Genomic DNA, 12,307 nt, shown 5'->3' on the forward strand with positions numbered 1-12,307 from the left:
TCATTTTTTCCGTCGGTATCATTGCGCCATCGTCGGTCCAAGTAGTACCACCACCACCACCATCATCAAACGTAAGTTTCATATCAGCGCACACTCCGCTGCAGAGTGAAAATCTCATTCTGGGATCATCATGATCAGCTTCTCGAGAATTCACTTTAGAGCGCCATTAAACACAAATATGCAAAATAATGAACAATGTTTCACAATCTTAAAAAGCAGGGTTAACGGAAGAATAGAGCGGTAGCCTCTCGTCACGGGCTCGTTTAAAAAGCTCGAGGCCGTTACGCAGCTGCACGTCAAACCCCACTGACAGATGCTACTACAATATAGGAATTTTGGACTAGGGAGAGGTAAATTGTTACAATTCCAGAGCAGAGTCAGTCAAGACATTACCTCCTTCAACACAATACGGAGCTTAGTCGACAGTCTTCCTTCTCACGCAGCATTCGTAACTGGGACAAGAAAGGGGCATATAGTATTAGTACCACACACACTCGCACACACATAACTAAGGTAGCTAGAAGAGTATAGAGGCAGAAGCGGAAAACTATCAAATTTATGCCACTCATCACTGGACGTGATGCAAACAAACGATTAAAGGTTCGCACTACTGCAACTACTTTTTCAAAAACGGAGATGTATTTCATTTACGCCGAGTATTAAACTTTATACAGATTGTCATCATTCAGTGACTGGATGCTCAGTTACTAATTGTTCTTTTTCACCAATAGTAGATAGTTTCCAAGATAAGATTACACTTCACCAAAAAAGATTACAATTCCAGCTAAAATACGTAATCAAATAAAACCGGTACTGTATTAAAGAGAATTTGGATTTTTAACATTTCTTCGAAACAGTTAGCCCTGCTCTTGACTTTTGTTTAGTTGCAGCTAACGTTTTTTTCGTGAAGAACAGATATTTAACTGATTCCCCCATTCTTAACAATCGAAATAATAATTACAAGTATTCCATACAAACAGTAAAATATCGAATCTAATTACCGATTTTTACGTCAGCCCGATTACAATAAATTCTTATTCCTGTTGGGCCAAAAGCGCCAGTGGGGCCAGCCTCGGTGCGTTTCAACATTCTGAAACGGGAAGACTTTAACAATTCGTCCAGTGGCAATTCCGAAATACAGGTGCATCAACAAATGGTTACAATCTCCCTTCTTTACGGAATCCGTATAATTCTATCCAGATCTTTGTATTCCTAAGAGCAATTAAGCTCTGTACTGTATACCACAGTCGCTAATAAACTATCGGTCAATTAATCTAACATCTACAACGGCCCATTGTCGAAAGGCTAGGAGAAATGAAACGAAAATTTGAGAAACTTCTATAAATCATCTACTGCTATCACTTATTAATTTTATGTATCTCTGCTGTTTCATCCAACAGCTACATTTTTAAAAAGTTTTTGACAGAATATTTGGTCTGTGAAATTACATGTTCCTTTAAGCGTTTGCGATTTACCAGCGGTTGTTGGACCTGAATTTATTGCATGGAAGAAATTCAAGGGAACCATCTGCGACTGGGCTGGGAACAAGTCTGCGGAGTCTACCGCGAAAGCATTTTAAATTCAGTCAACTCTAACTTCTACGAATCGTAAAACGCACGGGCCCTGTGCAGGGCCGTTTTGAGCTTGTAGCGGTGGAGAACGTGACGCGTCTGAGATCACGCCACGAGACTTCGCGGTGCTCACAAGGAACCACAGTCCTCGAGCGTGCGTCATCCTTCGTGTTCGGCTGTTTAATGTTCCCCTCGCCACCTACGCAGAAGGTTTTTTGCATAGTGTCTGGTTACTGGCCAGCGACTGTTCTCATGAAAACCGAATCATTCTCACGTTACTTGAATGTGATTTGCTTTGGTTGACGTCCGTAAGAGATTGCAGAAAAGCCTTGCTGTTGAATATCACCATGTTGTTAAGCAGGTTAAGATAATGTCTTAATTGGGGGTTAATGGCTTTTTGTTGCCTTGTGACATTTCTAAAGATGAAAAGAACATTTACACAACAAAATGTAGCGCCACACGACGGTCCAGACTTGCCACGGTAGTGATATGCAGCATCATGATACCTCGATTACTACATGAAAAGAACAGGGATGTAAAGTGAGAAAAACTTTACTAGCAGTTCAATGACTCACGTTGTACGTCTGTATCGTCACTTCCCGACAATTTGTCATTAGCATGCGAAATGCCAAGGGAAAATGCTGGAGCAGGCTACGGTAAAGTTTGATATCGGGTAATGAAGATCCCGAAACATCATCGCAAAGTTTTTAGAAATATGCGTTCTGTATGGCTCAATGCAGAAAGGAGTCTGATTTCCAGTTAATCTACAATATCATACAATGAAATCGAAAGGGTTGTCGTTGAACAATAAAATGGTAGGAATATTTGTACTTCAGAGTTTGTAATATTTTTTTCTATTTGTATCCTGAATCTGATATGTAGCAGTCGAATTCAGTCTCCAACGATGTGACAAAATGGCTCAAACGGCTCTGAGCGCTATGCGACTTAACTTCTGAGGTCATCAGTCGCCTAGAACTTAGAACTAATTAAACCTAACTAACCTAAGGACATCACACACATCCATGCCCGAGGCAGGATTCGAACCTGCGACCGGAGCGGTCACGCGGTTCCAGACTGAAGCGCCTTTAACCGCACGGCCACACCGGCCGGCAACGATGTGACACTTTTAACAAATAGTTCCGACTTTTTATGGTATTAGACAATCCGTTGTGGCGAAGATCGCATATTCACAGTGCAAGAAAATGTATCTGGCGCTACTAATTATACTTTCCATCCATGAATCTTCCATAACAGCAGCTTTGTCTCAACAGCTTTCAAGAAACAGTTAAATGTAACTCGGCATACGTCGTTTACAACACTCTGGAGCCCTTATGTTAGCCATTATGGACGTCATGAAGAATTTCCAGTGGCCGTGTTGTATCTAGACCCGCAGTTGTTGGTTCAATAAAAATTGCAACCTTTTCCAAAAGTTTGTTCAATTTCGCAGTTGCACTGAAGTTATAAATGAGAGATGCGGATTTGATTGGCCTGAAGGTCCTAGCGGAAGATTACCCAGACGTGATACTAAAGCGTCTGTGTTGAGGATCTCAATTTCGCCACAAACGTTCGAAGGGAAATCTCTTTAGATGGGTACCAAAAGTTTGTTGAGACGAAGCAGATGCAACACAGACGAATCTATCACCCTGTATCTCAACTACGTAAGAGTTCTTCCAGTAGCGAAGGGTAATGAGAAGTAATTGGTTTTACTTCGTCTTGGATTTCGCCAAGTTCGTCTTGTCTGCCATTAAGGGAAAATCTGGGTTTATGAAATGAGGTCTCTTTCACCTTTGGAGAAGAATAGTGACCTTTTTATCTACATAAGCCGTAGAACTCGCAGTCTTGGTCACATTTTTATTTACCTGAACGAATAACCATCGTCAGATATTAAAAAATCAGCGACCCAGAGACTCGTCAGCTGTGTCGATGCTTTTCTAAAGCTCTGATTAGCGCTGTCAAGCCGAAATCTGTTACCCGAACAAATAAATTAAAATGCGATATCTTTGTGTCTCTATTATTGTACCTAATGTGTATGTGTCTGGCAATTACGAGGGGTATTCAATAAGTAGTGCAACACATTTTTTTCTGAAAGCAGATTGGTTTTATTCAGGATTACAATACACCATGTTAGTCTCCACTCTTTTGCCTACAGTACCTCATTTTTCAGCATAATCTCCGTTCAATGCGACAGCCTTACACCATCTTACTGGGAGGACCTGTATGCCCACATGGTACTACTCTACTAGTCGGCATCGGAACCAAAATCTTGCTGCATCAATAACATCCCCATTACCCACGCTCTGCTTTCCGCGGAATGTGTATCCTTCATTGGACCAAACAGGTGGAATTTGGAAGGTGCGAAATCTGGGCATTAGGGTGGATAAGGAAGAACAGTCGATTGAAGTTCTGTGAGCTCCTCTCGGGTGCGCAGACTTGTGTGAGGCCTTGAGTACACGTGGAGAAGAAAAAGTCGGTTTGCATTTTTGCGGAGACGACACGCTAAAGTCTTTTCTTCAGTTACCATCAGAGCTGATCGTTGCACCATGAGGACGGACCTGACACAGGATAGCCCCTTCAGAGTCCAGAGGACCATCGCTATGACTTTACCAGCTGAGGATGCGGTTTGAACTGTTTCTTCGGTGGAGTCGCGCCGTGGCACCATCCATGGATTGCCGTTTTGTTTCCGGTTCGAGGTGACGAACCCACTATGTTTGACAAAAAATTGTCGAGATCGCCCTTGTAACGCGCTAGCAATTCCGCACAGATGGTCCTTCGTTGCTCTTCATGATTTTCTATTAGCCGGCGAGGAATCCAGCGGGCACACACCTTCTGAGTACCCCAACTGGTGGGCTACCAACAGACGTCCAGTTGTGCAGCAGCGTGTTTGATAGCGATCCGTTGATCACCTCGAATGAGAGCGTCCACATGTTGCAACATAGCAGGAGCCGCAGCTGCGTGCGGCCAGCTGGCATGTCGGAGATCGGACAGGTTTGCGCGACCTCGTTGCGATGATGACAGACGCGTCGCCCAACGACTCATCCGGCTTTTGTTCACTGCCAGGTCTCCGAAAACCTTCTACAAACGCCTATGACTATCTGCGAAGCTCTGATTTTCCGCTGAAGGAAACTCAATGACAGGTGTCTGCTTGGAAGTCACCTCCGTATAGACCCCATTCCGATGATTCCGTACAGCGCTGCCATCCATGAAGCTGTAGGGGCTGAATCGGGAATATTCCACGACGTGCAACAACAAATTACGCATTTTTTTCAATCGAAACTGGCTAAGAAAGAAAGTGTTGCATTTACTTATTGAACGCCCCTCGTAAAAGATTTTTCTGACCCTGGTTTCGGCGATGCAGATATTGTCACGTACTGTAGTAGTAATTTCTCTCGAAATGACTACGCTACACGCTGCTGACTAGCTGGATAGACTGAAGGTAAGCGAAGGCAGGAGAGCGAGTACTCACCGAGCATCTTGCTGAGATCCGCGTTGTGGAGGTCGGGGTTCTCGTCGGCCAGCTTCTTGCGCTCCACCTTGGCCCAGACCATGAAGGCGTTCATGGGCCGGCGGATGCGCTGCTCCTTGAGCGCCTTCTGCTGCTGCTGTTGCTGCTGGTGGTGGTGGTGCTGATGGTGCTGGTGGTGGTGGGGCGCCATCTTGGCGACGTCGGCCACCAGGTGGTACTGGTGCTGGTGTTGGTGCTGGTGCTGCGACAGCCAGTCCTGGGGCGGCGGCAGCACGCTGGGCAGCATCTGCGCCACCTGCGCCTCGTCGCCGCCGCCGCCGTAGTGGCCGTGCGCCTGCGCTTGGGCCTGCGCGTGCGCCTGCGCGTGCGCGTGGTACAGCTGGTGCTGCAGCTGCTGCAGCGACGGCGAGCCCGCCGGCACCGACACCGGCGACAGACCGCCCCCGCCCCCGCCACCGTACACGGGCGGCGAGCAGCTCTCCGGCTTGCCGTACTCCTCCATCATCCTGCGAACGAGAGACCAGCTCAGCACCGCTACAGGTCCACACCTGCTGGCACAATTAAATGACATGTTTCGGATGGTTATGAAACAAAGTGAATCCCGATGCTGGCACATTGCCTGCTGCCCAAAACATCTTATCTCCAACTGATGAATTAGTCAGCATCCACTATGTCAAATATTCACTATCGAGAGACTCTGTCAACCACAGGCCGTTAGAGATGGAATATATGGGATCCCTGGCAGACGACGGTATCGATCTACCAGCCATTCACACACCACCGAGGTAAGGAGACATTCTTTTCGAGGAGCGCTTGTAAGTAGGCTGTTTAGGTTTTTATGTTGGTAACGCCACGTAGCGCTCTGTTTGAAAATCACTGACTGTGCTGTGTGCAGTCTGTGGCTGGTTTGCATTGATGGAATATTTGGTATTGTTGTGTTGGGCAGCTGGATGTGAACAGCGCGTAGCGTTGCGCAGTTGGAGGTGAGCCGCCAGCAGTGGTGGCTGTGGGAAGAGAGATGGCAGAGTTTTGAGAGCGGACGACCTGGACGTGTGTCCGTCAAAGAAACGAAATTTGTAAGACTGGATGTCATGAACTGATATATATATATATATAAAATACATTGTTTGTTCTCTATCAAAATCTTTCATTTGCTAACCATGCCTATCAGTAGTTAGTGCCTTCAGTAGCTAGGCTCCTTTATTTAGCTAGCAGCATTGGCGCTCGCTGTATTGCCGTAGTTCGAGTAACGAAGATTTTTGTGAGGTAAGTGATTCATGAAAGGTATAGGTTATTGTCAGTCTGGGCCATTCTTTTGTAGGGATTTTTGAAAGTCAGTTTGCCGTTGCGCTAAAAACAGTGTGTGTCAGTTCAGTGTTGATCAGAATAAGTAAAGAGCGAAATGTCTGCGTACGTTCAGTTCTGCTCAGCTGTTTGAAAATCAAATAACGTAGACGTTTTCCAGCACAGTAAAATACAAATTTTCCTAAGGGGATGTTTCACACTATTCAGAAAATTTAAAGAATCGGCATTTGAAGATGACTGCAGAATGATTCTATTGCGACCAACGTACATTTCGCATAAGGGCCACAAAGAAAGAGCAATTAGGGCTCATACCGAGGCATATAGACAATCAGTTTTCGCTCGCTCTTTTCCCGAGAGTAACAAGGAACGAATTGACTAATAATGGTACAAAAGCAACCTCTGGCACACTGTAGAGTCGATAGCGGAACATGTACAGAGATGGAGGTGTAGATGGAACCAATGCGGACACAGGATGCCAGCCCAGGGGAGTCTGTCTGGTCCGCCCGTGAATGAGTGGCTTTAGCTGAAAGCTGAAGGCCTCTATGGACAAACTTTCTCGTGCTCTAAGAGCGGAGCTTCCCCACCCACTGAGCCCAAGCTCGTTGGTAGGCTGCTGCTCCTATGGTAGTTGTGTAGCAGGCACCATGTTAGCGAAGCAGGGTGACTTCTTCATACAGACTGGATAGGAGTCCGCGGACAGGCCACAGAAAACAATCTGCAGCATTATGGAATAAAGAAACTGCTGCAACTGTGGGAGACCTTTCTTTACACACTGCCCTATTCACCCAAACTACCCTCTGTTGTGCGTCTGGTAACAGGATGGTCGCTGGTCATAAGAGAACAGAGTGCAGCTGAACGGTATAGAAAATAACATCTTGCCAAATCCAACGAAGTGTACATCTAGCCGAATATTGGCCTGCTTTTGAAAACAGCCTGCGCGACTTTTTGTCGCTGGGGGACAGAGTTTGCTGACCAGACTTGCGATGTAGAGAGCAGTACACAGTACATACATTGATCGAACGTTGCCTAAAAGAGTAGACAGGGAGGAAGGCCACGCGCAGTTTTCCGATAAAAGAAAGTGTGGAAAGAAAGTGTGGATTTGCTCCCACTGGTTTGAGCCGCAATTTTTTCCGAGAGTGGAAGTTTCTAACAAACTGTTAATATTTTGTTTGTCCTGGAAAATTTAGAGATTGGCTAGTGAGCAAATAAACTTTTCGGAAGAGAGAGGGGAAAGGTTTGTTGCACAGCTTGCCACTGGAAGTTCATCTAACAAACTTTCTGAGTGGCAAATCGCTATTTTTTGCGGGTTGTCTGCGGGGAGGTCGGTGAAACATTGTTTCGCATAACTTTTTCTTAGCGTCGTTGTGCAGGCATTTCATCGTTAAGATTAAATGAGGATTTCTTCGTAGGCATCTACGCAAACTCTTCCGCTTGGGCCTCTGCACGAGTCTATGGCTTAGTTTCTGTGGTTGTCTTGGTGACGGAGACTTCTATGTAGGCTCTTCTAGATTTCACTTCGCGTCTTCATCTACCAGGGCTGTACTCCAATTCCCCTTAACACAGAATTACGCTAAGTAAGTGAGGAACGAGGGTGACGAGACGATGGTAGGAGCTTTTCTTTCGAAAGTTCAGGTGACCTTTGAGAAGTGCCTTCTGGTAAGGCACAGAGGATTCTCGTCATCAAAGCATCTTCCTTTCCTCTCTATTCTCCATTCGGTAGCAAATTTTTCCACAAGTTGTTAGGAATTACGTTGTGTTCGATGGCTCACTATTGATTCAGGTATTTGGAGTTCCTGCATGTGTTTTCATTTACACCACGAAAGTCGATGAAGTCATAATGTCCGAAATGGAACCGAATGTTTGATAACAGTTGTGTGGAGAGCAGGTGAATTACCAGATTCTTTTCTCTACCGCTTCCCCTTGGACTTCGCTGCTCAGTGGTTGTATTGAATTAAACGTGTTGTAAGTATTTTGTGTTCCAATTTTCTCTTATCTCCGTTAGTTTGGAGAAGTTACTGTTTCATATATAAATCATGTCTTTGTTTTACTTTTGCACCTTTATAACTACAAAATATGATCGAAGTCAACTTCTCTTGGATTTCAGCAGAACGATGAACACCATAAATCTATTACGAGTAATTGTGGCGAGGACCACACCCCAGATTAATTTGTCACGGCCATTAATTTCCAAGTCGAAAAATGGTTCAAATGGCTCTGAGCACTATGGGACTCAACTACTGAGGTCATTAGTCCCCTAGAACTTAGAACTAGTTAAACCTAACTAACCTAAGGACATCACAAACATCCATGCCCGAGGCAGGATTCGAACCTGCGACCGTAGCGGTCTTGCGGTTCCAGACTGCAGCGCCTTTAACCGCACGGCCACTTCGGCCGGCAATTTCCAAGTCGTTTCCGTTGAACGTCGTCCGTCTCATCACGTGACAGTGAGTCAGAGGGGGGAGGGGACGATCTGCGTACCGAGGATGTTCATTCGATACAGAACAGAGGCACTGTTTTCATTTAACCATACCCCAGTAGCAACTTGCAAGAGTCCTTAGTGTCTTTAATGAAGTCTGCAAGCATATCATTATCTCTCTAAAACCTGCCTCCAAGTGAGTTGGTGGAATGGTTCAGACTTTGGACACTGGACTATTATCCGAAAGGACAGGCGCTTAAATTGCCCTTCTGGCGAATTTGACTTAGCTCTCTCGAAGTTTGCCTGAATCACTTTAGTCGAATGTCAAAGGACGGCTGCCTCCATTCTTTGCTCTTGTCCACTTATAAACTGGTCAATCAGGGTGGATACTCAAATTTGAAAAAAAAAATCCCTCAGAATTCCAGGTATAAGGAGCAAGATGACGTAATAAGAAGTTCCAGACAATTATGGTGATTGAGAAGTGGAGGGAGACGAGCATTTCACAATAATGACTTGCCTCTCGGCTGAGATAGTTTTATTTACATGGAATAATATTCATTAAATTAACATACTTCCAAAATATGAAATATTTTAAATTATGTTATTTCGAAAACCTATGAAATTAAATTCCAGTGCTAGGTTAAAAACACGGAATTCCCTGAGGTTTTATAAAATTTTTGAAATTTCCTGAGATATCTCTGATTTTTCCAGGTAAAATGAAATTCTCTGAGAATCCAAGCATTCCAGAAGAATCGCCATCCTAACGAGGTATACATAACGTTAGACAGGTACATAACTCCTTTCCCTAACAAAGCAGAAAAGTGCTAATAGATAACCGAAAACACCTCTCTAACTTCCGAGACACAGAAATTGGTCCGTCACGGCCCATTCCATATTTATTTCAATCATCGTGTCTTGCTATGTTATTAAAATGTTTTACAGATGCTGATTAAGTGGTTGGAAAAAGAATACACTGGAGCAACTCTTCTTTTATTTCATCTAGATATCAGCAGCCTCCTTCCTTTCCCCCACCTCTTCTTGAATTATTACAGTAAAGTGTGGATGCATGAACCGAATGTATCGGTAGTCGTGAGGGAAGTTTCGCTTTCTCAGAGCAGTGTAGTACAAGCTTCGCTATCACTTTCATAGACATCCAGTAGTGCAGCTCGTTGACGATTCAGAGCTTTCATGCTCTTATAGCTCGTGCGACTGCCTAGGTCCAGGAACGGAAACCACCCCCACCATGCTAAAAAAATAGGCCCCGTTACCCAATGGGCGACTCTTGTGTCTGCTGCCGATCCGTTCCTCGAAACATAGGTTCGAAGTAAGTTCAGGTTGCTTTATAAAGGTTAAATGTTGATTACTGTTAGGAAATGACTCGCTTACCTCATTTACGTGCTCAGAAACGTTTTATGGTTTAAATCGCGATATTATTTGATTAAATCACAGTGGACGTGTAGTCGTGCTTGGTTTCCGGCTCAAACCTGACCACGCACTTTCAGCATTTCCTTTTCTGGCTTTAATAATTTCCTCCCAGCACAATAATTAATATGCACCAGTTCGAGAAGTTTTAAACTCATTGGTCCGAGTGATTTCAACGAAATCATCATGTAATCAGATTCGTATGACTTGAGTGGGTCCCTAGTGCTTTGTTCAGATTGCGGAAAATCTAGGACTAGAAACAAATTGCTTTCAGGTACTTATTAGTAGTTTATGTGTGCGCTATTTATTAAGTTTATAGTTGTTTCGTAGGCATTTTACCGTATCATGAACAGGTCCTCAGTGTCAGCTAATCACCACAGGTGCCGCGCGGGGTTGCTACGTGGTCTTAGGCGTCTTGTGACGGTTCGCGCGGCTCCCCCCGTCGTAGTTCGACTTCTCCCTCGGGAATGGGTGTGTGTGTTGTCCTTAGCGTAAGTTAATTTAAGTTAGATTAAGTAGTGCGTAAGCTTAGGTACCGATGACCTCAGTGGTCCCATAAGACCTTACCACAAATTTTCACCACAAGTAACAAAATTAATGGTTTTCTGTCGGAAAGTGATTTCATTGGATTGAGCAAATCATCATAAGTAAAACAAACCACTTTATGCTTGGTGGTACTTTAATAATCGGAATCTATAAAATTTAATTCATTTTTGCTGGAACACTCTGAACTACACTTCCCTCCATGTAGTTTCCACCTTTCAGACCACGTGCGTTTTTTTAAAATGAGTTAGTGAGCTGAAGCTTCCCATAATTCCCTCTCATACTAGTGATTCCGTAAACCAGGCATGGGCAATCTTTGGTGACCCGCACACCTGATTCATGCACTTACTTAACCTTGCGGGCCGTCTCGTCCCGAGCGACAGAAACGCTCCTAGAGCATAAGGCCAAAACTATAGCGTCCGTGACGCTAATTTTGATTGGATAACGCACGGATAAGAATTGCTTCCCTTTCCCGACACGCCACGCAAACGAATCACGTCTAAAAACACGTGTCTTTGAGAATATATTCATTTTATGTTACCACGAATTTCTCCCGCGGGTCGAATTGAATCCGACTGCGGGCCGGATGCAGTCTGCAGCCTGCCTGTTGCCCAGCTGTGCGGTAAACTGTTAATCAGAATTATTCTTCCCGTGGAGATTCCTGGAGTCCATACCGTATCCTAATCTTCTTGTGCAGACATTTATGCTCAAGAAAGTAATAAACGACCCCAACGTATGCGATGGGGCCGTTCATAGTTAATATTGTGGCTACCCATATCGTGTCAGGAGTGCTTATGAAGTAATCAAAATTTGATTGTGATGTGATCTGCTAAAGTTCTCGCTCTCCACATGATCCGATGATCCGCCTCCTTTTAGATTTCTCCAAAAGATCGTTAATCAAACCATTCAAAATCTTACAGACGTTACTTTTGTCAGGCAGTTTTGCAGAAAAGGAAAGATTATTCCGACGTGACAGATAAGATACCCAATGTATGAAACGCCACTGTCTAGCCTTAGCGGAACCGCGGCGACACTCGTTGTGTAATTCAAGAATGTAAGTTTTCTAAACTTCTGGGCTTGGTAAGAAAGTTCGCTACTGGCTTGTGCGGCAATGAAAACACAGTGAGCAAGAACCACAAGAAAAAATATGAGTAATTTCCCCCCTCCTTTTTGAAAGATCAGTGTCTAAAAAGTCCTAGCTATGTGGCAAAAAGAGGTTATTTAAGAGATTATAACACTCTTCATAACGAGACAGATCTTGAATAACTATGTTCATCAGGAACAATATACGACATGCCTCTTTTAAGACATACCTGCAATCTTGCAGACGAGAGAGAGAGAGAGAGAGAGAGAGAGAGAGAGAAAGAGAGACCCGAAATACCCTGCTTATATGACGCATGTGCTCACCTCCAAATCAGAAACTTACAGTGGAGGATTCCAGATAGCACAGTAATCCTCATTCTCGGATGAGAAGATAGGAACATAAGAATAGCTAAGTGAAAGCAGAAGAAAATGGATAGATGTCTAATGTTTACCAACGGGAGATATACGAAATACAGCGCCTTTAAAACTGAAGAAACTGCTGTT

The 12,307-nt window shown here is 44.3% G+C and overlaps 1 protein-coding gene across 1 annotated transcript in view; it reads right to left on the reverse strand.

Annotated features, from left to right (window-relative positions):
• Positions 1-4,892: 4,892 nt before the first annotated feature.
• LOC126416155 (putative transcription factor SOX-15) overlaps positions 4,893-12,307 on the reverse strand; it is a 146,907-nt gene continuing 139,492 nt past the window's right edge. The window contains exon 2 of the mRNA XM_050083709.1: positions 4,893-5,540. Coding sequence (XP_049939666.1) covers positions 4,967-5,539 — 573 coding nt within the window. The 5' untranslated portion in view covers position 5,540 and the 3' untranslated portion in view covers positions 4,893-4,966. The remainder of the gene's footprint in view (positions 5,541-12,307) is intronic.

This window comes from Schistocerca serialis, chromosome 8 (genome assembly GCF_023864345.2).
Source record: "Schistocerca serialis cubense isolate TAMUIC-IGC-003099 chromosome 8, iqSchSeri2.2, whole genome shotgun sequence".
Lineage (NCBI taxonomy): Eukaryota > Metazoa > Arthropoda > Insecta > Orthoptera > Acrididae > Schistocerca > Schistocerca serialis.